Here is a 26,333-nt window from a genome sequence, read left to right as displayed (position 1 = left end):
GCAGAGACCAAGGAGGAACAAACTGGGCCAGAAAGAGCTCTGAGATGTGATTGAAAGATTGTAAATTGGGAAGGGTGAAGAACTGAACTTTGCATACACTGCATGTATGGAATGGTTGGGAAAAGTGGAAATCCATCAAGAAAGTCTGTAGGAAGAGCAGAATCCTAAAATAGTTCAGGCCACAGTGAGCATATGTCTTCCTTTTGAAGATTTTTCAGATGAAATGTCTTTCCCCAGAACTAAAAGCAAACAAGAAAATTATATGCGTATTTAAGTGAAACATTTCTTTAAACATTAATACATATAAAGCATTTCATACACTCTCACCATCTGCTTCCTGTATTTCTCCCTCTTCCTTTAACTTTAGAAAACTTATTTCATCATTGGTCCCTAAATTATCTTCATGCACATTCTGAACAAACTACAGGTTGTTGCCTTGCAGGGGATTTTTTTCCTGCCCTGTTAAAGTTTTCTGCTGCTAAGCACCAAAGAAGGGGGAGAAATTTAATCTTTCTTTAATTAAAGTACCTGATGGCTCTCTTTTAAGCTCAGCAACTTTGATTATCTTTCTTGACTTGGTTCTTTCATTTTACCAGGTCTTCTTTTTTTTTATTTTTTTTTTTATTCTTCCTTTTCCATTCTGCAAATAAGTGTACACTTTTCACATGCAGGTTGTTTCCAGTACAAAATGCCCAGCAAGCTTTCATAGCTTTTCCCCCAGTTAAATAAAAAAAAATTACAAAAAATCAAAAAGGGAAAATAATAATGGGAAGAATCTCCTTTGTAAGGAACTGATTGGATAAGCCTGGTCACRGTGGTGATGTCATACCAGTTTGGATGAAACTCAGGTCCTTTGTGGGGTCCTTATGAAAATAAYCCTGTTGTTTAAGCACAAATTCATCATACAGTTGTATTGATGTCCATCTTGTGGCTTGCACTCTTTGCCCCCTGTACAGGAAGGTGAGGAGAGTGGGAAAACCTAGGTAGAAAAGCTCTAACATGGACCTGCCTGGTGTTTGTTGTCTGCTCTTTCTGTGCCTTTCTGTATCCTTCTGCTTCATTATCTTCTCCCTCCTGACCTGAACGTGATCCAGAAGCCATGCTTCCCTCACATTTTAGAAATCATACCTTTTTGCTCTGTCCTTTTGTCTCACCTGAGCCTTTTTTTTTCATATACTGCTTTGCCATGTTGCTCTATATCCTTTGCTTTTTATTGGTAATGTACTGTAAGATCCCTGGTAGAAAGAAAAGGTAGAGTCACACCAGTGTAAAGCTGTTCCAGATGGAAGCCTTTATCCCAAGCAGSTGTGATGCTGTTCTTGTCACACACAGCCAAATTTTGTGTGTACAGGTGAGAAAGAGGACAAATGCATCCATCCTTCACAGTTCCTTGTTCTCCAGTGGGAATTTCAGCATCAAGCYCTGTGTGCAGGTAGAGTTTTGGCTCCTGGCAGCAGTTGTTGCAGCCTGCTGTGGCTTTCAAGCTGGCAAGTTGGCACAGGGGAAAACCTTGCAAGGCCCTGAGAGCTTTCCCCTAAATCTGCACCTGATGTTGCCATAGGRACCTTCACTAATTCCATAGTGCAGAAATTGTGGGAAAACTGTTAAGTTGTCACAACCTGTATTTTTTTGTTCCTCTTTTTAAAAATGCAAGAAAGACAACCTCAGGAAGATTTTAGGTGGAAAATAAGAATCAGGGCAATTCTGCACTCTAAAGTGCTAGATTAGGAAAGGCTGGATTCAGAGATATGGAACAGGCTGTGTCATTTGGACAAGGAAATATTTTATTTCTAGTGATCAAGTGACAGGGATGGGTTAAATTTAATGGAGGTTTTTTTTAAGAAATAAGATGTTAGGTAGAAAAGTCTTCAAAAAAAAGGTTTTGAAAAGCTGGTAAGGATGTTGATGTTGATTTGCTCAGAGAGACTTAGTGTCTTAAGATTACATGAAAATGATCTTTCCAGCTTGAGAATGTGTATCATGTGGTGAATAGCATAGTTTACATCAAGTTTGAGTTTGGGCTGGCTGTGAAAGGGTTTTAAGTGCAGTAAGATACAGAAATTCTCTGGTCTCAAAGGTAGTTCTTTGATCAGTATGTTCTGTGCATGCACCCAGGGAGAAGCCCTTCTGCAGGAGRGCTTGAAATCTCTCTTAAGATGTATTCCTGCCCTCCTGTCTTCTGGGTCACTGTGTGGGTGGAAGCCACAGAGGCAGAATGTCTGTGGTGTCCTGAGAGCATGATTGCTTTAGATAGACTGTGTCCAGTCACACTCACAGGGGACAACTGTGAGGTCTTCAAGCGAAACCTTGTGGGACTTCAAGGCCAGTGGTGGAAAGTGAGGGCAGTTTACTCCTTCCCTAGATAGAGATTTTTCTCTGTAGCATGGAGTGTTCTGCSTGTGCCACTGGCTGGTATGTACTACTTGGAGCTTGCTCTCCTTCTGTGAGGTTTTGCCACTTCAAGCACTGAGAGTTTCTAGACAAAATGTTGAAGTAATGAGTGTGTGGTCTGCACTCTGACTTACTAAGGACTCTGTTACTCCTACTGAAAATGCCTGCTCTAACTCAGGGAGCRAGGCTGTAGGTATCAAGATATGTAGGTATCAGATAAAATAAAAGGGGATAGAGCTCAGCTGGGACTGACTGTGTATGAAAGTAACAATGATTAAGAAAAARAAATGAATTAAGCATGGTCTGAATATCAAGAGCTCCTGCAAGGGAGCCTTGGGAAATTACCTTTCTGTAATAGTTTCTGCTCATCAGCTGAAGCACTGTGTTCTYAGGGCATGTCTGTTGCAGCATAAACAAATATGAGTTTGTTTAGGGCATGCTCAGTGATGCTGGGTACCAGCTCTGGACTAAAAATGTACCATTTTTCAGGATAATTTGGTTGTTTAGCCACATTGTCTACTTATAATGGATTAAACATTTGCAGTTTATTTGTGCTACATCACAATTTATTATGTCCCTTTGGAACTGGTGACTTAAAAAATTTCCTACTTGATTTAAGAAATCTCTTGCTCTTGCCTGTTTCTTAGCTGAAAACAAGTCTCCACCTCGGCCCTGTGGCTTGAATCACTCAGACTCTTTAAACCGGAGCGATCGCATCGACGCAGTGACCCCGACGTTAGGGAGCAGCAACAACCAGCTGAACGCGTCCTTCCTCCAAGTGTATGTTCCAGACTACTCAGTGAAAGCCCTCACAGACATTCAGTTTGTCAAGGTAGGAAAAACCTGGAAAGACCTCACTGGAAAGTCAGGCTTGGCTGGTAGGATGGAGAGCCTGGGGAAGGGAATTCCCTCTAAATTCCTCTGTGAGTAAATASCATTATGAAAGCAGCTGTTTAAAAATTGCTTTAAACTACTTTTTTCCCAGCATCTGCTGTCCACTGATTTGTCTTCACTGTTCTTCCCATTTGGACTTGTAAGTAGGTTGGTCACATAATTTTCTGGATTTCAGGTCCTTCGAGGAAATGTTACAGAAAATAACCTCTCTGCTTTTAGTCAGAACTGTCCTTGTGAAGCCTTTGGAGCCATCTGAAATGGAGACCTTTCATTATCAGACACTGTCCTTTTTCTGAAGGATGAGACATTTACTGTTGGTTGCAGTCTTTATTCACTTTTGATTTTGGTTTCAGTTTGGGGTTCTTGATCTTACTTTCCGACTTGCCATCCTTCTTCTGCTTGGAGAAGTCTTGGACATTTCTCTTTATCTTAACTTCACATGTTTTAGGCTCATGTCTCATACTACCAGTGAGTTGCTGCATGAATACAGCTCTGTCCCCCAGCATGGTGCATCCCACGCTGAAATGTGTGCGAGTCCTCTGGGAGAGGAAATCTAGCTGAGCTGAGGAACAGCTAATGCTGGCAGCAATTCCAGCCCGGCTGGGAGTCCAGGGAAGCTGACATCCCATGGCCAGAAGTTGACATTGATGCTTTTCTTAAATTAAGTGCATCTTCACAGTTTCTTTGTATACAGCTTAAGTGATTTGTGAACTTGACTTCTGTCAAAGTTAATTCAATATTAAGAATGTGGAATACGGTGGACAAAGTAGAATTCTGTAGAATATTCTGTAGCCAAATATTAAAAGGAGAGTTAAAATCTTATTTTCAAAACTTTGAGATGCAGGTGTACTGGTCAATGGTTCAATCCTTCAAGGATTACATCCATAGATGTTGATCACTGGGCAAGTGATTCTCACTACAGACTTCAGTTGCTAATCTGCTGTACAGAGCAGCTGCTCACCCTATACTGGTTTATGTGGAGTCCTTCCAAATCTCACTGTGTTCATACTGAGTCCAATGAATGCTGAACTGTCCTGGTACCTCTGCAGTCAGACTTGCACACCTCTTGTTGCACCACTCTGCTTTACTCATAGGTTAGAGTACTCCACATTAGTGTTTTCACTGTGCCACATGGTCATTCGTTCAATTGATACCTTGTAAAACCAGGGTTGAGATCCGTTCATGCATGATTGGATTTTGCTTTTGGAGTTGTGACCTGTCCATCTGACTCTCTCCATTTCCAGTCCCTCTATTGTGTTGCTACTGAAACTTACAGTTTTCAAAAAAAGTCATTTCATCTCTTCCACTTTCCTGCCTGCTGAGATCACCCACTGCTGTGGGCTCATGGTGCTGCCAGTGCACGTTTCCTGCTGCCTGTCCTGGTTGAGAAGGTTGACCTGGAGGAGTTCACAGGGCTGGTTGCTTGTGGCTCCAGGAGGAGTTCTGCCCTCCACCAATATTTGCAGATGTACAGGGGGCTATGGGCTTCCCTGCCCCAGGGCATTGTGAGCAGCAACACGGTGCTCTACGCCTATCATCACTGTTGTGCTGACTGCAGCCAGCTCTTGCAGAGATCAGTGGAAAACTTCTTGGGTTGCCAATTTGGATTCATCTCTGTGGGTGTCCAGTCTTTTCTAGAATCAAATGTCCTTATGCATATGGCTGTAGCTCCTGCTGTGTTTGCTGGCCTAGACAAGAGCAGGAATGCTTGTACTCTATACTTGTACTATAGAGCTGGTTTGGCTCTATAGGGACACTTMGAGCCAAACCAGGAGCTCACTGAAGTTGGGAGAAAGACTTCACTGATCTCTGGCTCTGGTCCTAAAGATGTGCATGGTTAGAGGGAAATGGAGGTCTGATTTCAAARTCTTTGCAATAGGAATGAATCCCTGCCTTTGAACAGCATGGTGATTGCACAGTGTTGTTCTTCCACCCTCCCTGGAAATGTCACCATGCTGTGGCTGTTGAGCTGATATGCTCTAGGCTTGCAAAGCGCAGGGATTTTTTATGGGAATAGGTAGAGAGGGGTTAAAGTGTGGTCATCTGGAAAGGGGAGGAACTCCTCTTTTCTCAGTGTGTCCCACAGGAGACATAGAAATTTGACTGACTTTTTTGTTTCTTCCSTGTTCTTGGAGCAGATCTCAAGACAGCAGTACCAAAATGCCCTGATGGCATCCCGGATGGACAAAACACCTCAGTCCTCGGACAGTGAAAACACTAAAATCGAACTGACTCTTACGGAGCTGCACGATGGTTTGCCAGACGAGACAGCAAACCTGCTGAAYGAACAGAACTGTGTGACTCACAACAAGCCCAACCACAGTATGCACAGTGAAGGAGCCATCTAGGAGCTGACTCCCCACAACCCACCCATCCCATCTCCTCAGCAGGACCAGCCCTCGCTCCTTCCTGCCTCCTCCCCGAGTGTGAACACCGTTAGTGTGTGCTTGCAACACTGTGCTGCATCCAGTGTTCTGAGACCAAAGACTTTTGCGTCCGTTCTGGGAGCAGAAGAGGAAGAAACAGGAAGAAAGGAGCAAAGAGCAAGAGAGACTAAAGACCCAAACGTAATTTGGGAATGGTGAGCCACCCTTGAGAACAATGAAAATTCTTCTTGCAAAGTAGAATTATGTTTATTTTTTATCTGTACTTTTGATCCTTGTTGGGTTTTTCCTCCTCAAACACATATGGAGAAGTTTACAAGCTCCTCCAATTATTTTTTCAAGAGAGATCATGTTTTTAAAAAGTATTTTGCAGAGTTTTAAATTGTTTCTGTCCCTCATGAACCCCAAATGGGCTCTGTTGTGGTTTTGTGAATTGGCTCCAATGTCCTTTGGCCTCTTCTCACCCCTCTGTGGTCCTTTTTGTTCCCGTGTTTGAAAGAGTTAGTAACTGGTACTTGTATGTTATTTGTGTCCTAAGAATGAGCAAGCTTCAAGGAACCTCTGGTTTTAGCCTCCTGGAGGACCAAAAGATGAGGATGATTACATTTTTCCAGTTAATTTTCAGGGAAGGAGTGGTTACTTTGGTATTTAATGATGTTTCAAATTTCAGAAGGTTTCATTGTTAAACAGGCAAAAGCATTGTTATACTTACAGTTCTGTAACCTCCAAAACCATTGTGTATGTTGAAGATGATACTTGGGGGGAAGGAATTAATTAGCAAAACTGCRGTCTGTCAAATGAAAGCCGGGTGTGATGTTCCATAGTGAAGTAACTGGGTGATTTTTCATTGATGTTCCTGACAACTGCATGGTGAAGTCATGTGTGCCCCCCGAGATGCCAACACTCCTGTGCTGTAGCGGTCTGTGCACCGTTACCTTGGCCAGAGCAGATGTGCAGCCTTTGCTGAATATCAGAACATCAGTCCCTGTCCCCCCTGTAATCTCTGATGTTAACACAAAAGATGCTGCTACAATTACACCCAAAGTACAGGCTCCAGGTGACAGTAAACCTCTGCCAGTGCAAGGWTGGGCACTGCTGAGGAGCCAGAACCATTCTCTCCTCTCCAAGAGCTGACAAAACTTTACAGACGCGAGTGTATTGCACTTCAGGGATTCAGAGAGGTTCATTTCCAGGCTGTTTCCAGCCACATTCATTCCTTTGAGTGGATTTAGTGCATTTCCTTCTCTCTTGCCCCTTTTAACAGCCATCGTAGGGATTACCAAGGTAGCAGAGCAGAGAACCTCCCATCAAGCTGCCACCTCTGCAGGGCAACACCTGCCTTGGACAGCAGAAACCAATTTCCCAACCCCAAAAATCTGGATGCGGWCTGGGTACCAACAAGAGGCACCCTGTGGCAGTTGTGCATCACCCAATTCCCCACTCCTACAAATGGAGTCTTAAGTCCTTAAAAGAAAAAAACGGAAAATTGTCCCCCCCCTCAATCCTTCTCTCTTCCAGTGCTCTCAGTATCTGATTTGATATTGAGATCTATTAAATCAGGCTTTGTGGTTTCTCTGTTTCAGGACCCTGCCATGTCCCCTGGCTGTGTAACATTTCCCTTCCTTTACATCTGGATAATCTCTTTGGGGATACCCAAAGGAGCCCTCAGCCCCAAATGCAACTGCCAGAGCCCTCTGTGCTTGSAGGCCTGCCCTGTCTCTCCTGCTTGTGGGCTGGGGAGGGCACTTGCTGCAAGTTCCTGTGGTCCATCTTTGTGAATGGTGGCTGGAAAGGTGCAATATTTCATTGCAAGATCTCCCYGCAGGAACCAGTGTGTGGTGTCAGAGCCAATTGGCTTTGCCTGTGCCCCTCCTCTCTCTTCCAGCTTCAGAAAGCAGCCCTAATTTTTGCTGTACAGCCTGGTGGGAGCCACCCATGAGGATGAAGTCCCTCTAAAGGGTATAGAAATTGCACAGTGTCCAACCTGTGCACCCRGTGAGGAGGAAACAGGCCCCCCCAAAGCCTTGCTGTCACATGTAGCTTTTTGACTTTTTCCCATCTAAAAGTGTTTCCTTAGCCTCCATCTCACCCCTGGTGTGATGTGCACCAGCTCATCACYGCTGAGGACACCCGGCTTGGCGGCAGCACAGGCTGACCTAAGCCCTGCGCCTTCGCAGAGAGCTGCCAATATTGCACCTTTCTCACAGAGCAAAATGTCCAGATGTTACAGCGTTTGTCCTTGGTGAGGGACTCACCTCACCCAGTTTTTATCTAGTGTTGCTGAATGTAAACGTTTGTTGGAAGTGTTTGACACGGTGGTGAACTTGAGATGCAGTATCTGTTTTGTCAAACCTGCCAAAGGAGGGAAGGTTTAAGTCAAGGCAGCTCTCTCCGGGATGAGGTTGCTTGCTGGATCCGACTTCTGCTTCTTATGGCAGGTTATGGATTTGTTTCAATGTCTGCCTTTTTCCAAAAAAAAAAAAAAAAAAAAAAAAAAAAGAAAAAAAAAGAAAAACCGAAAAAGAAACCAAACAAAAAAACGCCAATTTTTCCAACCAAAGCCATGTGATCCCAAAGCAAATACCTCCTGCTTCTGCCCATGCTGCACTGTTCCAAAATTTGCAGGCAATTTTTTGCATGACTGTTTTTCATCATTTGTACAGATCAAATAATGGAAAGTGAAGTAATTTCACTTAATTTCCATAAAAATAGTTGATTATAGATGTGTTTCATACAGAAAATACATACCTGACCCAGAGGGGTTAGGAGCTGCTACTACTAATTAGCTTGAAGAACAAAGCATGGTCCTCTCCCTGGAGGGGAAAAAACCCAGTCTCCCTGTTCTCAGGGTATTTACAGTTTTACTGTTTAACAAATGCAAGGGGTTCCCRGCCCTCCTGGTGGGAACCATCACAGTGTAGGAGCCCCCGCACCCAGCTCAGGATCCCTCTGAGCCTCAGGGCGGTGTTGGCCGATGCCAGGGCTTGGCTCTCCTGGCGGCAGTGGTGATGCCATGGCATCCGACCTGTGCCCTTGCAGGGGTGTCCTGCCCGAGCAGATCTGCTCCCTCTGCCTCCTGGGGGGCTCGGATGCCGTGCTGCAATGCCATGGGGGCGCGCAGCCAGTCACTGTGGCGCAGGGCACCAGCTGGTGGCTTTGGGAATYGTTGGACTTGACCTCAGACCTTGGCCAGGCTTTGACTTGTAGAAAGGATACTGCATCTTCCTATGTCAACTCCTGCTGCCCGCTTTGTTTGCCTCGCCCGTCTGCCTTTGGGTGCAGGCAGCAGGGTGGACGATGGCCTGTTGGCTGGGGGAGGCTGGGAGGGCATCTAGCCATGGTTTCTACTGTCAATACAATTTTGCACAAGAGTTCTTTGAAGTGAGGTTTTCAACACTAATATCTTAAATGCACAACTGTGAATTATATCTTTTACACTCCTGTTGGTTGAATTTCCTTTAAACGAAATGAACCTGAATCTGTTGTAACTATGATTTATTTTTTTTTAATTCTGTGTATTGCCAAATCTTTGTAAAGAGTGAAGGAATGTTCTTGCTTTCCAGTGAGGATCTTTCTCCAAATGAGACTGACTCTGGTGATGTGGAGATCATATGAAGCACGTTAGCTCTTGAGAGGAGAGGGGCTCAGTTGRGGGCGTAGCAAACCAGCCTCAGCCACTCTGTGCCGCAAGCTCAGACCCTCTGGAGTTTACAAAGTGCTTGTTATTTTATTCCCAGCTTATCTGCTCCCTGAAAGCCCTGTGCAGCTGAAGGCTGTTGTCCTGAAGGAGCTCTGGATGGGTTATCCCACAGTGGGATGAGGAATGCTGGCAGGGTGTCTGGGCTGGCTGGTGGGCAGGGGCCCCAAAGCTGGTGTGGCAGGACAAGGTGCTTTTCCCATCCAGAGGCACCAGGAGAGGAAGCTCCACAGAGCAGGCAGATCCTTCTCCTGCTTACCACCTCTGCTCCAAACCTGCATAGTGTATAGTTCCATCTCGTGCTCTTTTTGCCCCTGTAAGCTCCTGCTCTGGTCTGATCAGGAATGGGACGCTGCTGAGACCTGTGTGGGKACAGCTGGGCTGGCTGCTGAAGATGTGCGGTTCTTGTGCCTATTGGAAGAGGGGTCAGCCACTCATTTACATTGTGCTYGCTTTTTTGTTCCTCCTCTTTTCTCCTATACTTACTTCCCTTTTCCTCACCAATGGGGGCTTTTTTRTTTTTCTTCTTTTCTTTAAGTGCCTTTTTGTGTGGGTAGAGTTGGCAAGAGTAGGAGTCTCAGGATATCGCCTTTTGCACTCAGACCTGGAGAAAGCTCAGGGAGGAAGCAGGGCGAGTTGCCCCAATGGCCCACAGACATCAGCCTTTGCTGCTTCTCAGCCTTCAGGGCCCAGCTCGGATGAGGATGAGATTTGGCACTGGTGTCAGGCTCTGGCTCACATCAGCTCAAAGAAAACCAAAGAGGTAGCTTTGTGTGAGGGTTTGTTTGGGCAGCAGTGGTGCTTCCTGTGATCTCTGCAGAGCTCAGCCAAGGGCTGTGGGGGTTCTGATGGCATAGAGCAGCCCTGTCTCCTCACAAGCATCCTGTATAAGTATCCTACCTGATGGAGAACACAGCCACGTTCTCCAGGACCCTTTGGAACATGCATCTTCCTTGTGCATAATTACACTCTATAGAAATCATYGCCACATGAAAGGTGTACCATATTTTATACAATATCTAATACACACATCTGTGGTTTTAAATCTAGTACCTGTGTACCAATTGTCAAGTTATCCAGTGTCTGGATTACCAGTAGAAAACTGGGACTGGGGGTGGGGAAGGATGCTGCAGAGTACCTGATTTGAGGCTTTGTCCCAAAGGTGCTTGCCCAGCGTTAAGAGGTCCCTGTGTCCACACTGTGCCCTGTCCCAAGGCTTTGGTGTGGCACAGCCCCAGATGTGCTGCCCATCGCACCACCTGGCTCTGCACTGTGGCCCTACAAAGACCCAGAGAAGTACCTGTTCCCTGGATGTTGAGGGTTGGTTTGGCCCAGTGGTGAAGTGACGAGCTTAACTAACACAGTCAGGCATCTTTCCATGGCATGGATGGGAGAGCAGCCTTCATCCTAATTTGGCCCAATAGGGAGACAGGCTCTGCATCAGAGGCTGGGCTGGGCAGCTGCCCTTATCCCTGCACTRCTGTTACACTTGGTCCCATCAGCTGCAGGCCCCTTGCTGGTGTGATGTCTGTGGTGATTCTGGCCTCACTCCCATGTGTGAGCAGCACAGCACAGGGGACCTGGACATCCATGGCTTCCTGCAGAGCCCTCTCAACAATCCCGTTTGCTGTCTTGCTCTWGTCCTGGAGCCTGGCTTCATGCTGGGTTGTGCTCCTCTGAGGTCAGTCTCAAGGAGGTGCTGTTGTTGGGGGTCCAAGGCAGTACAGTTGACCTTTTCTATCTGTTTTGTGCATGTTTTCCTTAGCTGCAGGGATGGGAGATGGTTGCTGGAAAGCTGCCTCCAGCCAGTGACACGGTACAGGTGGCAGATGGAGTTGTTTCATAGACGGGTGGTCAAAGTGACGTTTTCTCCTTTTTATCCTGAGGTCAGACTCTATAGCAGTTCTTCACCTTGGAAATACGGTACTCAAAGCTGCTGGTCTGTCTCCAGCTGAGAAACATTCTCCCAAGTTTTTTTCTTTGGGGCAGGGCTGATCACTAGGATTCTTCAGAAAATGGTGCCCAGGCTGCTCTTGCTCCTTCAGTGCAATTTCTGGCTAAGAAAGTGCTTGGTGTTTAGTCTTCCCACAGAAGCAGAGGTTTGATCGGACTTTTCAGAAGTGGACTGTCATGGAACTGGGCTGGAGATTTTGTCAGCTGTTATGAAGCTGAAACATGCAAAGGCTGCAAGTGGTTCCAATGCTCCAGGGGTGGATTTGATTTCTTTATTGTCTTCTGAAAGCAGCATGGTAGTTGGTTGCTATCAAGAGGGGAGGAAGGGCTTGTCCCAGCATTCAGTGCTTGGTGTAGCAGTCTAGCATTCCTTCTAAACTGTTTGCTGATCACAGACCTTTATAATAGGGGGTGGTGTTTTATCCTCTGGGCATCACTGTTGTACCAAATCCTTSCAAATACAAGTGAGAAACTAGTTGGTGTCAGATGCCTTTAGCTGAAAGTGCCAATATTGAATGCATGTCCCAAAGATCACTGTGGGAGGGTGYGGGGCTCCTGATGAGCTCTCCTTCTTACAAGTGACAGACTGGCTGGGCCGAGATCAGCTCTAGTGTTATTCCTGCTTTAAAATCTCAGGTCCAGCAGGCTGGGCTGGACTGGGCTGGCTTGGCTGATGGGTTTTCACCCAGGGTACGCTCTCTGTCCTTCTGCATCATGCTGGCCTGGATTCAGCAGCGTGGCTTCTGTGATAGCTGTGCTCACATCGCCCACGGCCACTCCTCTGCTCCTCTCACTGGACTTYGGCTGAGTGTTCAGGAAGGCAAGAGGGAGGGGCAGCAGTCGGGAACAGRCTCTGCTGTGACCATTCTGTCTTAATTTCTCACACGAAGGGTAGGAGATGCTGMTCAAGGCACTCTGCCTTCCTTGGAGGCCACATGGAATTTGGAAAGTGGAAATCCACCAGGACCCCATCAGCAGTGCTCTGGTCCCATTTGATCCATGTTCTCCTGAGCACAAGGGTGGCTTCTAAGCAGTTCAGGGTCAGGCCCTGCTGAGGAACCTCAGAGCTCTTGGCATGTTTTTCCTCCAGCAAAGCCAGSCTCGATACCTGAATCACCAGGCAGGTGCCTGGATGTCAAACACAGTGAATCTGAAACCCCAAATACTTGAGATATTCCTAGAAGCCATGAGCAGCTGGTGCTCTGCAGCCGGGGGTCTCACACCAAACCTTTCTCCTTCCTGGCTGCCCCGAGCTGTGTCCTGGCTGCTGCATGCTCGGCCTTGGTCCCCCTCTTCTGGAGTGTGGCCACTCTCCCTTCACAGTGTTTCCATGGCTGTCTGATCCCACTCCAGCTGGCTCTTCCCTATGTCTTATCTTGCCATCGTACATGGTCTTTGCGAATTGTATCATATTGTACATGACTTCGGGTTTCCAGAGTTGTAGTATTCTGACTACAGTATTTCCGTGTGTGTACATAAACCTGAATAAGCACAACTGAAATCCTGAATGAAGTGTATACGTTTCATATACTGATTGTCATACAAATTAATTTTATAATTATTCCAATTTTGTTGTAGATTTCCAATCTTTCCTATTTATTTTGTACCAGATTTATTTGTATATTTTGTGATTTTGTTTTAAAGCATTTTGTTTATTTCTATTCTTTTTAGATAAATGATGATTTTTTTTTTCTGTTGAACATTCCAGTTTATGCATTTTTCCCTCTTCCATGCTCCCCCCTCATTTCCAAGGGATGGATTTTGGCATGCGGGTGGTGGGGCTGATGTCTGTGATCCTGGACTCAGATCTCTRTTACTGGCACATCAACAGTCTTTAATCTCCACTTCAGCTGCCAAGAGCCACAGAGAGGCCGGATCTTGTTCCTCTAGAGCCAGGTGCTGCTCTTTGCTTTGGTGGGTCTGGGCCTGTAAGTCCTCAAGCTGGGGAGGGCTGTGCCGGTGGTTTTGCTCACCAGGGGCTGGCTGGGAAGCTGGTGGCAACAGCAAGAAGCTGACCTTTTGAAGTTCTTTTAAGGGTGAGGGTCTTTTTCTTTCAGTAATAAAAAACCCTTATTGACAACCTGCTCTCCATAGGTCATGTTTGTCTCTTAAGTGTAGATGCCGTCTGTCTGTAGTGCGTGTTCCTGCCAGGCGGGGCGTGACTGGGGGTCACCAGTGAGGGACATGGCTGGGGACCACGGCGACTCCGTGGGACAGCAGCAGCTGATGGAGTGAGTCGGTCCATCTGCCTGCACTTGGGTGCTGCTGCCTACTCCCCTCATGTTGGGACTTTGGCAGTGGAGCTGTGTGGAGCCTGCAGTGACAGACATTTCTGAGCAGGACAGTGAGCCTGTGCTTAGTCCCTTGCCCACCATCACTGGTGGAGGAACAGCCCCTTTCCTGTGTTAGATACTGCCCTGTCACGCACCCCAATCATGTTTTTGCCATCCCTCAGCTCCTCTCCTTGCGGCTGTCACCCAGCTGCTTTCCCTGCATGGGTTAGTAAGTTGGGCAGCAACTGCTCAAATCTTGTGGGGGATTTTTGCTGCACCCAGTGCAGCTTCAGTCCCTGCTTCTGTGCTGCAGGATGCCCCCATTCCTCTGAACCTCACTCCCCAATGTCGTATCAGCAGGACAGAGAGAGTGGCATGTCCTTGAGGACTCCTACTCCCCTGTATGTGTCTGTCCCTGGCAGCCAGTGGAGGGTGGTRGGATACTGCAAGCACGACCTAAGTAGATTTAATGTGGAGGCCAACTTCAGCGCTGGCTCTGGTGGTAATGAGCAGCAGGAAGGAGGAATGAGGTGAGAGAGCTCAGGATTCTGAAAAGGAGGGTGTAAGAGGSCAGATCCCTTCAGGGAGGTGGGATGGGTGTTGGCTGCTCAGGTCCAGACCATGCTATGGCAGCAAGACGGGAACACTGCCCAAAACTGTGGCTCTATGTCCTCAAGGCTCCAGCAGCACCTCCCGCCATGGCCAGGCTCTACAGCTCAGTGGCCCCCAGGGCTTGTCTCCTGGAGAGAAAGCACCCTTGTGCAGGGCCAGGGTGAGCTGGTGGCTGCAGTTGCAGAATTTATCCGTGTTTGCTGTGCCAGGGCTTCAGGCCCAAGGGTGGAATGGCTGCTGCTCAGGGACTGGCACAGGGATTTGCACCCTTCACCATGGTCGGGCCTATCCTGATCGTGAGGTGCAGCTGGGCCTTGCTCGGTGGCATGAAGGAAGAGGAGCTGTTCTGATAACTGTGACCTGGTCAAAAGCAGCAGTGCTCATCACACGATGGCTGCAGGGCTGTGACTGAGGGCAGCGAGCCTCAGGCTCCTGTCCCCGGCAGGGGTTGGTTGGTGCAGCCCCTGTGAGCCCGCTCTGGCTCTATGGAACAGGGGAGGTGGATGTGAGGTGAGGAAAGGGGGAGTCACCAGGAAATGGGTCAGTGAAAGAGCAGGGCAGGCGTGAGATTTGCTCCCCCTGTGCTCACCTTGCTTCCACCAGGCTTTTGCTGCAAGGGAGAACACCGCTAGTGGGCAAAAGCAAAGTGTGTCTGTCCCTTGGCTGGAGAACAGGTTGCAGGGAGAGCAGGGGRAGCTTTTCCTGAGGCTCTGCAGAGCGATTGGAGTCACAGGTACCGCTSGGCCCTGGCTTCTGGGAAGTGGCAGCAGGTCCAGACTGGCCTTGGGCAGCTGCCCGAGGGCAGTGTGGGCTGGAAACTTGGGCTGTGCCAGCCAGGGCGAGAAGTTTACCCTGGCTCTTGGTCCGTGGGTCACCATAACTTCGTGGTGGAGCAAGTGCAGGATGGACAGGATGGTGCAAGGCCGGGAAGTGCCTGGGTCTGTCAGGCTTTGCCAGACGTTTTCCCACCATGAAGCGAGGGTCAAATACTTTCCATTGCTCCAGCCTTGAAGCCTCTCCTCCCCATCTCAGTCAGAAATAGCCCTGGGCTGGGAGTGAGCTATTTGTGGTGACCGGTTGGGAAGGAGGAATGYACGGAGCTCCCCAGACCTCCCTTCCTGCAGCCACATGCCTCCCCAGCTGCTGAGCTAAAGCTTAAAAAATTTAAGKGGCTATACTTGGAGAAACAAAGTTTAAACATAGCAGAGCCCAGCATGGCCTTCCGTGAAAGGGCTYGGGAACTGCTCCCAGGAATCCTTCCTGCAGCCAACCTCACTGTGGCCATGTTAGCTTCTCTCCAGACCCCAAAACTGAGGTGTCAGGGACCCAGTGCTCTGGAGTTTTCAGCAATCCCTGAAGTGTCAGGTGTTGAGTGTTGGCCACCAGCTGTTGCCAYTGAGTGTTGCTTTTTTGTCTGGCACTTTGGGCCCTTATAATGAACATCTTTCTCTGGTGSTGCTGATGGGGGAACCTCCTCCCGTCTGGTTTGGTTGATACAACAAATTTGTTTGTAGGGGAGGGTTGAACTCAGCAGTGCCTAGGTCTGCCTGTCTTAGCCTTGTGTGGCTGTGTGGCAGCACTGGCCTTCCCTGGTGTCTCTTTAAGCAGGTTTGCAGCTCCTGGTGAGCACAGGCTATGCTGTGCCCTGGTGCCACGCTGGGCCTGAGTCATGCAGGGGCGGAGGGGCAGGAAGTGGTCCTTGGTAATGTCTGTGAGGAATAGCCCTGGCAAGACACATTGTTGGAGGTAGCAGTAGTGTGGGGATGTTGCCCTTCCCACCATGGAAAAGCCCCTCATTCACTACATCCAAGCCAAAATGTTTCTCTGCCCTCCCCATGCTTTCCTGGCTGATGCAGATGGTGATAACAGAAGCCTTGTACCCCACCATTGCTTCCTGGGGCAATGTGAGGATTTAGCGTGCCCTTACAGGAAGCTGCACTGTCACTGCTCCTCAGTGCTTCACATGACCAATTCCCAAAGATGCTTTCACTCTTCTGCAGTCACCCATTGTGCTGGGACCCCACAGACCAGTCCCATCTCTTCTCACCAACTCCAGCACAGCCCTCATCGTCTCAGCAACACGCCACAAAGCACCACGCATTTTTTAGAAACATCATTTATTTGACTTAGAACAACTGCCACTAGAGCAGCATTTTCCTGCTCAGATGTTGGTGGTGTGGTTTTTCTTCTTTTAATTTCTACTAAGGTACTTTAAAATGAAAARAAGAAATTAAATGAGTTTATGGTACTGAAACAACAGTCAAATTCATTACAAGAGGGCCCTCGTTGTAATCCCTTTGCAGCGAACGGCAGAGGCTGGAGTRAGGGAGGCTGCACCCATGACTCAGAGAAAACCACAGGGCACTGCTGCCCAGCTGTGTGTCAGCTCCATGCCTTCCCTGGGCTGGCTTTCAGGCACAAGGACTACCTGCCCATCCCTGGGGACAGCCCCGGTCCCCACACGGCAGCCATCACCCTCCTTGGCCAGGGACGCAGCCTTGCCCACCACGACCTGCGATGAGGCTCCACTTGCTCCGCACCAGGCCAAAGACCAGGGCAGCTGCCGGACGGCCGGGAGCTTCTCAGCTCCCACCATGGGGCTGGTTCGGTGGCATGTGCTGTTTCCTAGTTTRGGGCGGGCCCATGTGGCCCGCAGCACCCTGGCACAACAGGCCCTTTCACTCCAGATGGTGGCTGGGGTTGGTTTTGGGATGCTTCACTTGAAGTTGAGAGGACAGAAAGGTCAGGAGGAACACAGAGCGACTAATGTAATGCTAAAGCRGCAGCTTCAAGCTCCTGGATTAATATTTACTGCTGAAACTGGAGGAGTTGAGAACACAGCGCRCAGCTCAGCTGTTTGAGAAATGCCCTGGAAATCATGCATCACATGCTGATGGTGAAAGAGAGCTTGGAGACATTGGGAGAGGGTAACAAGCAGCTACAAGGTGAAACGTGTATGGCAGCAGATGTGCAAGAGCTGGAATCTCACTGCCATCCATGATGGCTGAAGAAGTCAAACCACTTGCACAGGGAAACTCACATCAACAGAAGGTAAACCCGGTGCTGGAAGGCACAACACCACCATGGCTAACAGGGGAGGTGGGAGTATGTAACSCAGGAGCAGAGGGTTAAGGGCAGCAACCCAACGGGCAGCAGGATTTGGATAATTTTGTCTCCTGCAGGGCCCAGCACATCCCTTCTGTCTCCACAGAGAATGTAACAAATGCTAAAAACCGTTCACAGGACACTGTTCAAATGAAAACCAAATGAAACACATCATGGGAGAGGGAGAAACATGCAGCATCCCGAAATCTAATGGGAGAAGCATGAGAGCACGGGCGGGCAGTYCAATCTGAATGCACCACCCAGGCAGAATCCATTAGCTTTTGAACCGTCTGCAAAACTGAAAACAAGGGTCTCCTCCGACTGAAAACAAGGGCCTCCTCCTAATTAGTGTTAATTTGTTAGAAGTTTCCAAATACTTTCAAAATATGCCTTTGCAAGAATCACACCCCCAACCCATCACCCCAAGGGCCCCACAACAGAATCCATTCCTGATCACTGCTAGAGTCATGGTTTATCTTCAGAAAAACTTCATTTTTTCCTTCTTATTCCTCTTCCTCCTCTTCTTCCTCCTCTTCCTCTTCCTCATCATCATCTTCATCRTGGCAATGTGTGATTTCCTGAGGTGCCTGGGGGAAAAGGTTGGGCGGTTTGATCTCACTGATGGAACGGGTTAGTTGGTGCCGCTTGTAGTCRGAATCTTTGAAATCCACTGAGGTGCGATTGCGTGTGGCCATCGGCGACTCCTTCTCATTGATGTCGACATGCGTGTGCTCCACTGTGGACTCATGTGGCATCTGCATGTGGAACAGAGAGAGGAGGTGATAAGGGGTGTCCCAGTCCCAGGGTGCCTTCCTGAGACWCATGGAGAGCAAACCCCAGAACGTGACCATTTGGTCTATGGTCTATCAAATGCCACCCTACCCTCCAAGGTACTGCTGTGCCCTATGGAAGTAATAATGGACATAAGCACGGACACCTCTGGGACCCCTGCCCACCTCCCTAGGATTGCAACTCACCAGGACRTGGGCGGCTCTGAAGAGGTAGCTGAAGGGGTAGTAGAGGAGGTTGATGAAGGAGGCTGCATAGAGGTCAGCGTAGCGCATCACCTGGCTGGCAAACAGCGTCTGCCGAGAGCCGCTGCGGAAGAGGCTCCCCATCATCCCATAGCACATATCCATATCATGGGTCACTTTCTGTGAGGAAAGGGCAGGTTAGACCCTGGGCCRGGCAGGCAGCACCTCAGAGCCACAACAACACTGAGGCAGAATGTCCTGAGGGCTGGGGGCTACATGAGACCTACAAGGATCTCCAGCAAGGCTTTCTGTGCTTGCATCCTGTGGCATCAGGGCACAGCTGAGGCCCAGTAACAGAAAGAAAGGCGGCAGCAGGCTCAGGGCCAGCACTGCCCCAGGCTGGCACCCCAGGGCTGGCTGAACCAGCTACAGGGGCTACAGCCCCTCTGAGCCTGTGTGTGCCACTGCCACATGCTGCAGCAGTGAGCACCATCAGCCAGTGCTGCTGTGGGCATGTGGAAGGGGATCCTATTCCAGACCAGGCTGCCTTTCGGAAGAGCCAGTGACACCAGTGAGCTGAGACAAAGTGGCYTTGCCAAGCCTGCTGTGCCCACCCAAAGGCAGAGCAAAGCATTTCAGGACTGAGCAGTGGGGTTGGGTTGTTAAGCCCTTTGGGATCCAGAAGGATGGAAAGGATTTTGATGATTGGTACCTTAATGCGTCTCTGGATGGAGCTGATGTCRGGGCGTTCATTGCTGCTACTGTCCAGATGCCTAGTTACAGGCGAGAAGGTAAATACATGGTGTGAAAAGTCTTTCAGAACCAGATGCTGTGGGATGGGGCTCRGGGGAGGGAGGCTGGTCTGGAGGGGAAGGTTGGTCTCATGGGCAGAGCCCAGGCCCAAGTCAAGGCTCCGGCAGCCGTGCTGCTAACCCAACCCCAAGGTTTTGTCATTGCCGCTCGTTAGCTGGGAGAGGCAGCAGGAAAGTTGTCACTGTTTGAACACTCACTTGTACAGCTCGGCCAAGAAAATGTCCAGACTCTGCAACTCTTCAAAAAGGGCTGGAAAATCCAGAAAAGGAAAGGGGAAAAGGTAAGTTTAAACTGTTGAAATGAAAAGGGCTGAAAGTGAGCCCACCACCCTGTCCAGTCCCCTCACATGGCAGCAGAGGGACACTGGAGCAGGGACTCTGGAGGGATCATGGCCTCTGGGCAGGAAGAGGGGTCAATCACACTCTGTGCCATGGGCAGAACTCTGGGCCTGGTTTCTGCTTGGGCCTTTTGTTTTYGAGGCTGAACCTTTGCAGCTCTCACCAAAGCCTTCCAACCAGCCATGGGGCAACTTGCATAACCCCCAGCCCTATTTACACACCAAAGGGCAAACCTGGGAGAAAAGCAGGAGCGCTGGAGGATGGGAAACACACAGCACTTTGGCGGCARAGCAGCAGAGGGAGTGGGAGGAGCGAGGAGGAAGCAGCTGGTGAATAGGGATTCCCTGCAGATGGGAGAGCAGTCATGGCTCAGGCATTACAGGGAGAATAACCCAGGCCTTGTCAGATAKTTTTTAACATGGGAGCCACAGCTCCATATTTGCAGTGGGGAARGAGGTTCTGGCGTTATGGATGAGGAACAACTCAACCCCACCCAGCTGCAGCTTTTGCCCTGGCCAAGGCAGCAGTTGGCTGATTACACACAAAAGCCTGTGAAAGAGCATGGGAAAGGCCTGGGACCCCAAGGCCAGCCCATACAGAGGCACCCCAACTCCTGCCACCAGCATCCAGACCCAAGAARAAGGGCCAAAAGGAGAAGTGGCAAGCCAGGGTGATCTCTCCCCTGCACCCCTAAGCCCTGGCGATCTCAGGGGTGCAGCATCAGACAAGCAAGAGCAAAGCCTGGCCTGGGGCTTGCCCAGCTCCTGACCGCTTTTGTCTGTCCAGACGTGCAGCTCCTGCGCCAGCTCGGGGATCACCAGGAAGGTCCTCCAGCCCTGGCGCTTCTTGGATTTGAGGATGTCTCCAAAGATATGGTCTCCGATGTACAAGATATCCTTCCCTTTGGCCCCCAGCAGRTCACAGACTGTGTCCGAAGAGCCTGAGAGGAGAATGGCATGGCTCAGAACAGGGAACCCTCCCAGAAACCTCCACTGCTTGATCATGGCAGCCTTGGACACTGCTCACCTGCCTGGGACTTCAAAGGAGCAGCTTTGCTCATGTACACCCCAACATGAATGACAGTAACAAAGGGGCCATGCTGCCTCCCACCCCATGTGAGAGTAATGGAGCCCTGGGTGTCACGGACAGCTCCGTGTCCACCCACTACCCTTCTCAGGCTTGGCAGAACCTTCCAAGTGTGGTCATGTTAGAGGCAGTACTTTTAAAGTACAGCCGGGGACACTGCACTGGGCCAGCTGCAGCCACCCCTCCACCACAAGCCCAGTAGGYATTTCCCAGCCCCTCCCTGGCAAGGAAGAAAAGGATGTTTGAGGAAGAATGGGTCCATCTCTTCTCTGCATTGTGCAGCTCTGATCATGGAGAGCTGCAGAGGGCACAAAACAATGTGCTTTGGGAAGCACAGCCTTGCCTGRCACAAGTCCTCTCATAGCTGGAGTGGCTGAAGACCACGTCAGAGCCACTCCACAGACCAAGAAGGGCTCCTGCCTCACCTCCTGAGTACACAATGCCATGCTGCAGTGGGCCAGTGTAGGTACCAATCTTCAGCTTCCCGGTCACCTGTGGAAGGAGATGTTGTGTTAGTGCTGAACAACTGATGGTCTGATCTTTTCTACATTGATACTATTGATACTTCACTCTTTGTCTGTCTCACTCCCAAGCAGCCCAGAGGTGGCTTTCCTGCCACCTCCAGTATGTTAGGGAAGCCAGCAAAGCCTCGAGGTGATGCAGTTGCTCTAGAATCACTAAGAGGAGACTCCAGCCCACAACCTCTAGGGTAGGTCCTGTCCAAACACTGCATTGCCCATTGTCACTGAGAGATGCCATAGAGGAGGTGCAGGAGTCTTTCCAGCCATGGAAGTACTCACCGTGTCCACCTGCCGCAATACAGTGCCTTCCCCAAAGAAGAGGGGTTTTCGTGCATCCACCAGGATCAGATCAAAGTAGGACTGCCATGGCCGATGGGCACTCCCAGGCTACAGAGGCAAAAAACACACCCCAGAATCAGACATACCACAAAAAGCCACAGGRAGTTTAACTGGAGTGTCACTGTCCACAGCCATAACCTCTTGACATTGCTGATCCATCAAAATCCATTACCTCATGCCTCCTGTGGGACAATGCTGCATTTGCCAGCACCATCTCCTAAAGCACTCTCCTTTTRCAACAAGGCCATCCCACCCCAGCCTAGCTCCTGGGGGCTGAGGATGCGGTGTGAGACAGGAGAACAGCACCAAACATCCCTGTCAGGACACAGCTGCCATGTAAAAAGATGCTGCAAATGACACCCTGCCACTGTTTCTGAAGGACATCCTGTGCAGATCCAGACACATGCAACGCCCACAGCTTCAGCTTACAAGGACAGGCTGGAACTTTTGCCAAGAGTGGGAAAATGCCTGGACTCTATTCCACAGAGCATGGTTTTGAATCACAGCCCTGCCCAAAGGATAACAAGCCCTTTCTTCTTCATGTTTCCACACTTTGTGAGATCAAGACCACAGCAAGGGGCTCCTTTAGCCAWCAGTTGTGGCAAGTTTCTATGCTCTCAAAATTTCTCCCTTGGCTGCCTTCTGCATTTAAAGCACATGCGAGAACACATCTTTTGAGCATGAAGATAGCCTCTCACTGGGAAACTGAAAGAGCAGTATAAATTCGTATCATAAGCCTCTCTCCAAAAGTTGCAGGGCTGAGTTTTGACCTCAGAAAACCAAAAAAAAAAGCATGACTAGAACTCTTGGAGTTACAATAATTTAAGGGATGATCAGCCATAAATGTTTCTGCTSTTTTATAAAGCTATTTCCCTTCCATCATGTTTTTTTTTAAACATTCAAACCATTGTGCATTATTTCTATGAAACCTGGCTGCTAAATGCCACAGTTGAAATGTTTTATCACTGAAATAATGTTATCATTAACGCAGATTATCATTTGAGACCAGATGATGCCCCTTTTCTCTTTGTTATATTGTATTTGCTTTGATCCCATTCAAACAGGACACAAAACAGCAAGTGTATTTTAACCAGATTAAAGCAACTAATCCCATGCAGCCGATGAGGCAGGATTAAAATGCTTTCCAGCTACACAGATAATTAGGCACATCAGCGTCTATYGCAACTGCAGACTAGAATTCACATACCTTTGGTCCGTGTGGAAAGTCAAACAAGTAAGTCATAATTTTCTAAAAGAGAGAAAGAAAGTATTCAAATATGTGCTTTTAAACATGCWTTTGTGTAGTTTATAGAAGAATACTTTTCTGATTTTATATTTTCAGATTACAGAACTTTAGTTTCAGAATTCACACTGAAGTCAGCATAAGATTTGGAGACAAAATGAATGGCACAGGACAGTGACAGGAATCGAAACAGTAGTTTTTATAATGTAGTTACACAGTTGCCTCAGAAAACCACACAATGYTTCAGGTATATCTTGCAACGTTTTAAAATGGCATATAAATCTTTAGATTAGCAGTTYTGCAACATCCTGACAATTCACCTGGAGCTGGAAGTAAGCGGGTTTATTGCTCACTCAGCAGACAGCCCTTTCTGGGTCTCAGACCTCTCCAGGACCTTGGTTTGGGACCTGTCCGTACTCAGAATATCTCACTTGAAAGGGCAGGTCTGCATTTTAAAGGATGCTAAAATCCAAAAYTGAGTATCACTTTCCCTTTCAGCCTTTTAAGTGCTGAGGAACTGAGTGAGGCACAGCAGGATTTAAGATGGGCCTACACTAGGTCAGCATCAGAACCAGGACTACAAAAGATGACTCAAGGCTTAATCTGCACCCACCACTAACCCATTCTAGACCTAGATTARAAAACACACAATTCTCTACCAGAAGATGTCCCATCAAAACCCATCCAAATGACTGGCTGGCTTATGTTTATTCCACGATATACCAACCCAACAACTGAAGCAGCACTTACRTCTGTGTATTTATAGTCGCTGTTTGTGACGAGAAACACCTTCCCCACTTCATTCATGCGGCTGAGCAGCAGCGGCAGCTTCCCCTGGAAACCAAGGGGAACATCCAAGTCACACAAAAACGTTACAGACATTCATCATGGGAAAAACACTCAACTATGATCCCACCAGACAAAAAAAAAGGCAAACCATTGAGCAAGCAAACTCACGTGTTGTGCACCAGCCAGAGCCAGGAAAGCTGCTGGTCCATCCAGGTAACCCCTCCAGAGCACAGCCCAGGGGAGGAAGGCGAGGGGGAAGGGCTCAGCAGGGCTGCGGTGCCTTTGCCAACCACAGTGCCAGGCACCCTGTGCTGCTCCCACCGATCTGCTCCAGCTCCAAGTCCGTTCCCGAAATGGGCCCAGAGGCAGGTGAAATCTGAGCTCACGAGCCACAAGTTGGAACGCATTATAATTCCAACCTCAAATTAGGGAGAATTTATTCCTGGGGCTATTTTTATTGAATCTGAAATCTCAGTCCATTGCCAAAATAGCTGATTACCTCAATGAACAGTTTCCTAAGAATCCTGCAGGCATGTAACTAGAAACAAGGTTAACTGCTTCAAAGAGATACTTTACCACAGAGCTCATCTAAACTAAGGAATACTTATTCCATAAGTGGTCCAGAGGGGCCTTGCACACTGCAGAGGTGGCAGGAGTAAAGGACCCACTGGAGCTTGCTCAATTAGACGTGATGAACACATATTTTGGGGTTATCAAAAGACTAGACACTAGTGAGTCTTTCAGGATCTTTTCSTCAGTCCCTCATGGTTAAGTGTAACCTTTTTGTTGGGTGGTGAAAGAATACTTGTGGCTAAAAAAATGCTCAACTGTTGCTTTTTAAAGAGAGGTTTCTTGGGCAGAAAAACATAGGGAGGGAACAGTTGCTTTCGCCACTGAAAGGAACAAAACAAGCTTTGCCAGTGTGTTCACCTGTGTTCCAGAATCASATTTCCTCTGGCTTTTAAATTTTACGTAAAAAAATGTGCACATCAATACGAAATCATGTGGATCACTGGCTCAGAATAAAGGCTGCATCCAAACTTTCCGCTTTGTCTTTGGTTATTACAATAGAAATCACAGCCTTATGTGTTTTGTGATTTAGTAAAACAAATCAGCATGTTTGTTTCTTGCCTGCTTAGTCAGTACCAAATGTTACGCAGCACAAGTAAAATAACTTCACACTTACATCTTTCACCACGTACTTCTCCAGATTCTCAAGGGTCTTTTCCTTAAGCGATCCCTGAAATAGAAACAACAGAACTCAGTGAGGTCATGGAAACTTATGATGTGAGAGACAACAAAGTAATGCCAACTTTCACACTTTAAAATGCTGTGAAAGTACAAACCAGGGCGAATCTGAACCAGTGACTCTAGAGATGAGAGGCTTTGAGTAGCAGGGACCATCACAAACTCTGTGATCCATCGATTCCCTCACCATGGTAAATAATCCACTTCAACAGCATTTTAACCCTTTCAAAAGGGAATACAATAGAAACAAACAAAAAATAGATTTGCCATACCAAACAGACAGTTAATGACCTGTCTCCAACACTGACCATAATGCTTTAGTCAAAGGCAAACTCCAACAWGTATCACACAACACTGCATAAGGAAAGAAAAATAGATTCCTGACTTCTGCATGGTTAAAAGGACCACCACAAGTACACAACTGTGAGCAGAGTTCTCCTGTGATGGTTCTCCATCCCACCCAACAGACCGCTTGAATGAGGAAGAACAAGAAATCAGGTCTTTACTATAGGTTAATGCTCACAAAATTATATTCTAAATTTGTGCACAAGTGTGTGCAGAGGATAAAATTATTCTCCCCTCTAATTAGAGAACAGCTGAAGTATTTCTCTCTTTAGTCCAGGTACTTTATAGACAACATAGGATAGTGCAAATGTAAACAATTTGCAGTAGAATGCAGCTTTATAAACAAATTAGGRCAATGTTAATAAGTTGTGRATTCAAAGTGCAAATACCCTCATGGCATCATGCTTTAAAACTCACRAAYTACAGTACAAAAATGGAATCTGGGCACAATAAAAAGGAATAGGAAGCCAAGCCAGATATGTTCCCATAACAGGAGGGTAGCTGAGCTCTTCACTTACTCGCATACAACCGCAATCTATTATTTGCTCACTAGGCGGCAAAGCAGGACCCTTGCCCAGAGGAGGCAGAGAACATYGGAACTCAGGAGTTACAAACCAGACCCTCTAACCCAGTTACAACCACACACGTCCCAAGGACWTCTTGCAGTCACCTTGTAATGAACCCAGTCAACAGCATCTCTGACATCCTGGAACATACTCCTGAAGGACATGAAGAGGTCTCCATCCTTAAACCCTGTTTCACAGCTGCGAGGAGACAGAAGAGAGACTTTAACAGCCAATCACAGCAGGTAAGACTGTTCAAAATGCTGTTTGGAGCTTGTGTTTTCATGTCAACATCATGGTTTCTTATCTACTAATTTACTGCAGCTCACACTTGAAAGAAGGCTACAACCGCAGTTTATCAGGAGCTGTGTGTTACCCAGGAGTGTCTGTGCCTCTSTGTAAGACTGTAACTCTTGTCACCCACAGTATTACAAGAAGGTAAAAAGACTGCAGAAAACTGAAAAAATGCAGTTTGCAGCCTTTTACAGAAGATAAATGGTACTGAGGGAATAAGCAGAGTGCTGTTCTTTCTCCCTCTTTCCAGCACTAAAGAAGGGGAGTGTCATGGAAATCAACTAAATGTAATGCTGCTGAGAGGAGAAAATGCTTCTATGCTGAACACTTGGAGTTAACATTAGAAATTACAAGATACTCTGGAGGTATCTTTGAGACACCCATGACAGCTTGCATCAGAAGAAATCAAGAATGATTACACAGACCTGTATTTATTATGACAGCAATCATCATGCCTCTCCTGAGAAAAGG

General features: G+C 47.9%; 2 protein-coding genes across 4 annotated transcripts in view; one reads left to right on the top strand and one right to left on the bottom strand.

Annotated features, from left to right (window-relative positions):
• CNNM2 (cyclin and CBS domain divalent metal cation transport mediator 2) overlaps positions 1-8,125 on the top strand; it is a 110,308-nt gene extending 102,183 nt beyond the window's left edge. For both annotated transcript variants that reach the window (XM_057379642.1, XM_057379651.1), the window contains 2 exons: positions 3,039-3,223; positions 5,424-8,125. In XM_057379642.1, the coding sequence (XP_057235625.1) occupies positions 3,039-3,223; positions 5,424-5,633 (395 nt within the window). In that variant the 3' untranslated portion in view covers positions 5,634-8,125. The remainder of the gene's footprint in view (positions 1-3,038; positions 3,224-5,423) is intronic.
• A 9,311-nt stretch (positions 8,126-17,436) lies between these two features.
• The window catches only part of NT5C2 (5'-nucleotidase, cytosolic II), a 51,438-nt gene continuing 42,541 nt past the window's right edge, over positions 17,437-26,333 (bottom strand). For both annotated transcript variants that reach the window (XM_057379631.1, XM_057379623.1), the window contains 11 exons: positions 25,676-25,769; positions 24,599-24,652; positions 23,374-23,457; positions 22,588-22,629; positions 21,321-21,428; positions 20,946-21,012; positions 20,204-20,374; positions 19,294-19,345; positions 18,996-19,056; positions 18,287-18,463; positions 17,437-18,064 (listed from right to left, as the gene is read on the bottom strand). In XM_057379631.1, the coding sequence (XP_057235614.1) occupies positions 17,813-18,064; positions 18,287-18,463; positions 18,996-19,056; positions 19,294-19,345; positions 20,204-20,374; positions 20,946-21,012; positions 21,321-21,428; positions 22,588-22,629; positions 23,374-23,457; positions 24,599-24,652; positions 25,676-25,769 (1,162 nt within the window). In that variant the 3' untranslated portion in view covers positions 17,437-17,812. The remainder of the gene's footprint in view (positions 18,065-18,286; positions 18,464-18,995; positions 19,057-19,293; positions 19,346-20,203; positions 20,375-20,945; positions 21,013-21,320; positions 21,429-22,587; positions 22,630-23,373; positions 23,458-24,598; positions 24,653-25,675; positions 25,770-26,333) is intronic.

This window comes from Malurus melanocephalus, unplaced genomic scaffold (assembly GCF_030028575.1).
Source record: "Malurus melanocephalus ecotype Western Australia unplaced genomic scaffold, MMel_1.1 scaffold_12, whole genome shotgun sequence".
In the NCBI taxonomy this organism is placed as follows: Eukaryota; Metazoa; Chordata; class Aves; order Passeriformes; family Maluridae; genus Malurus; species Malurus melanocephalus.
This window is presented reverse-complemented; position numbering and strand designations above follow the sequence as displayed.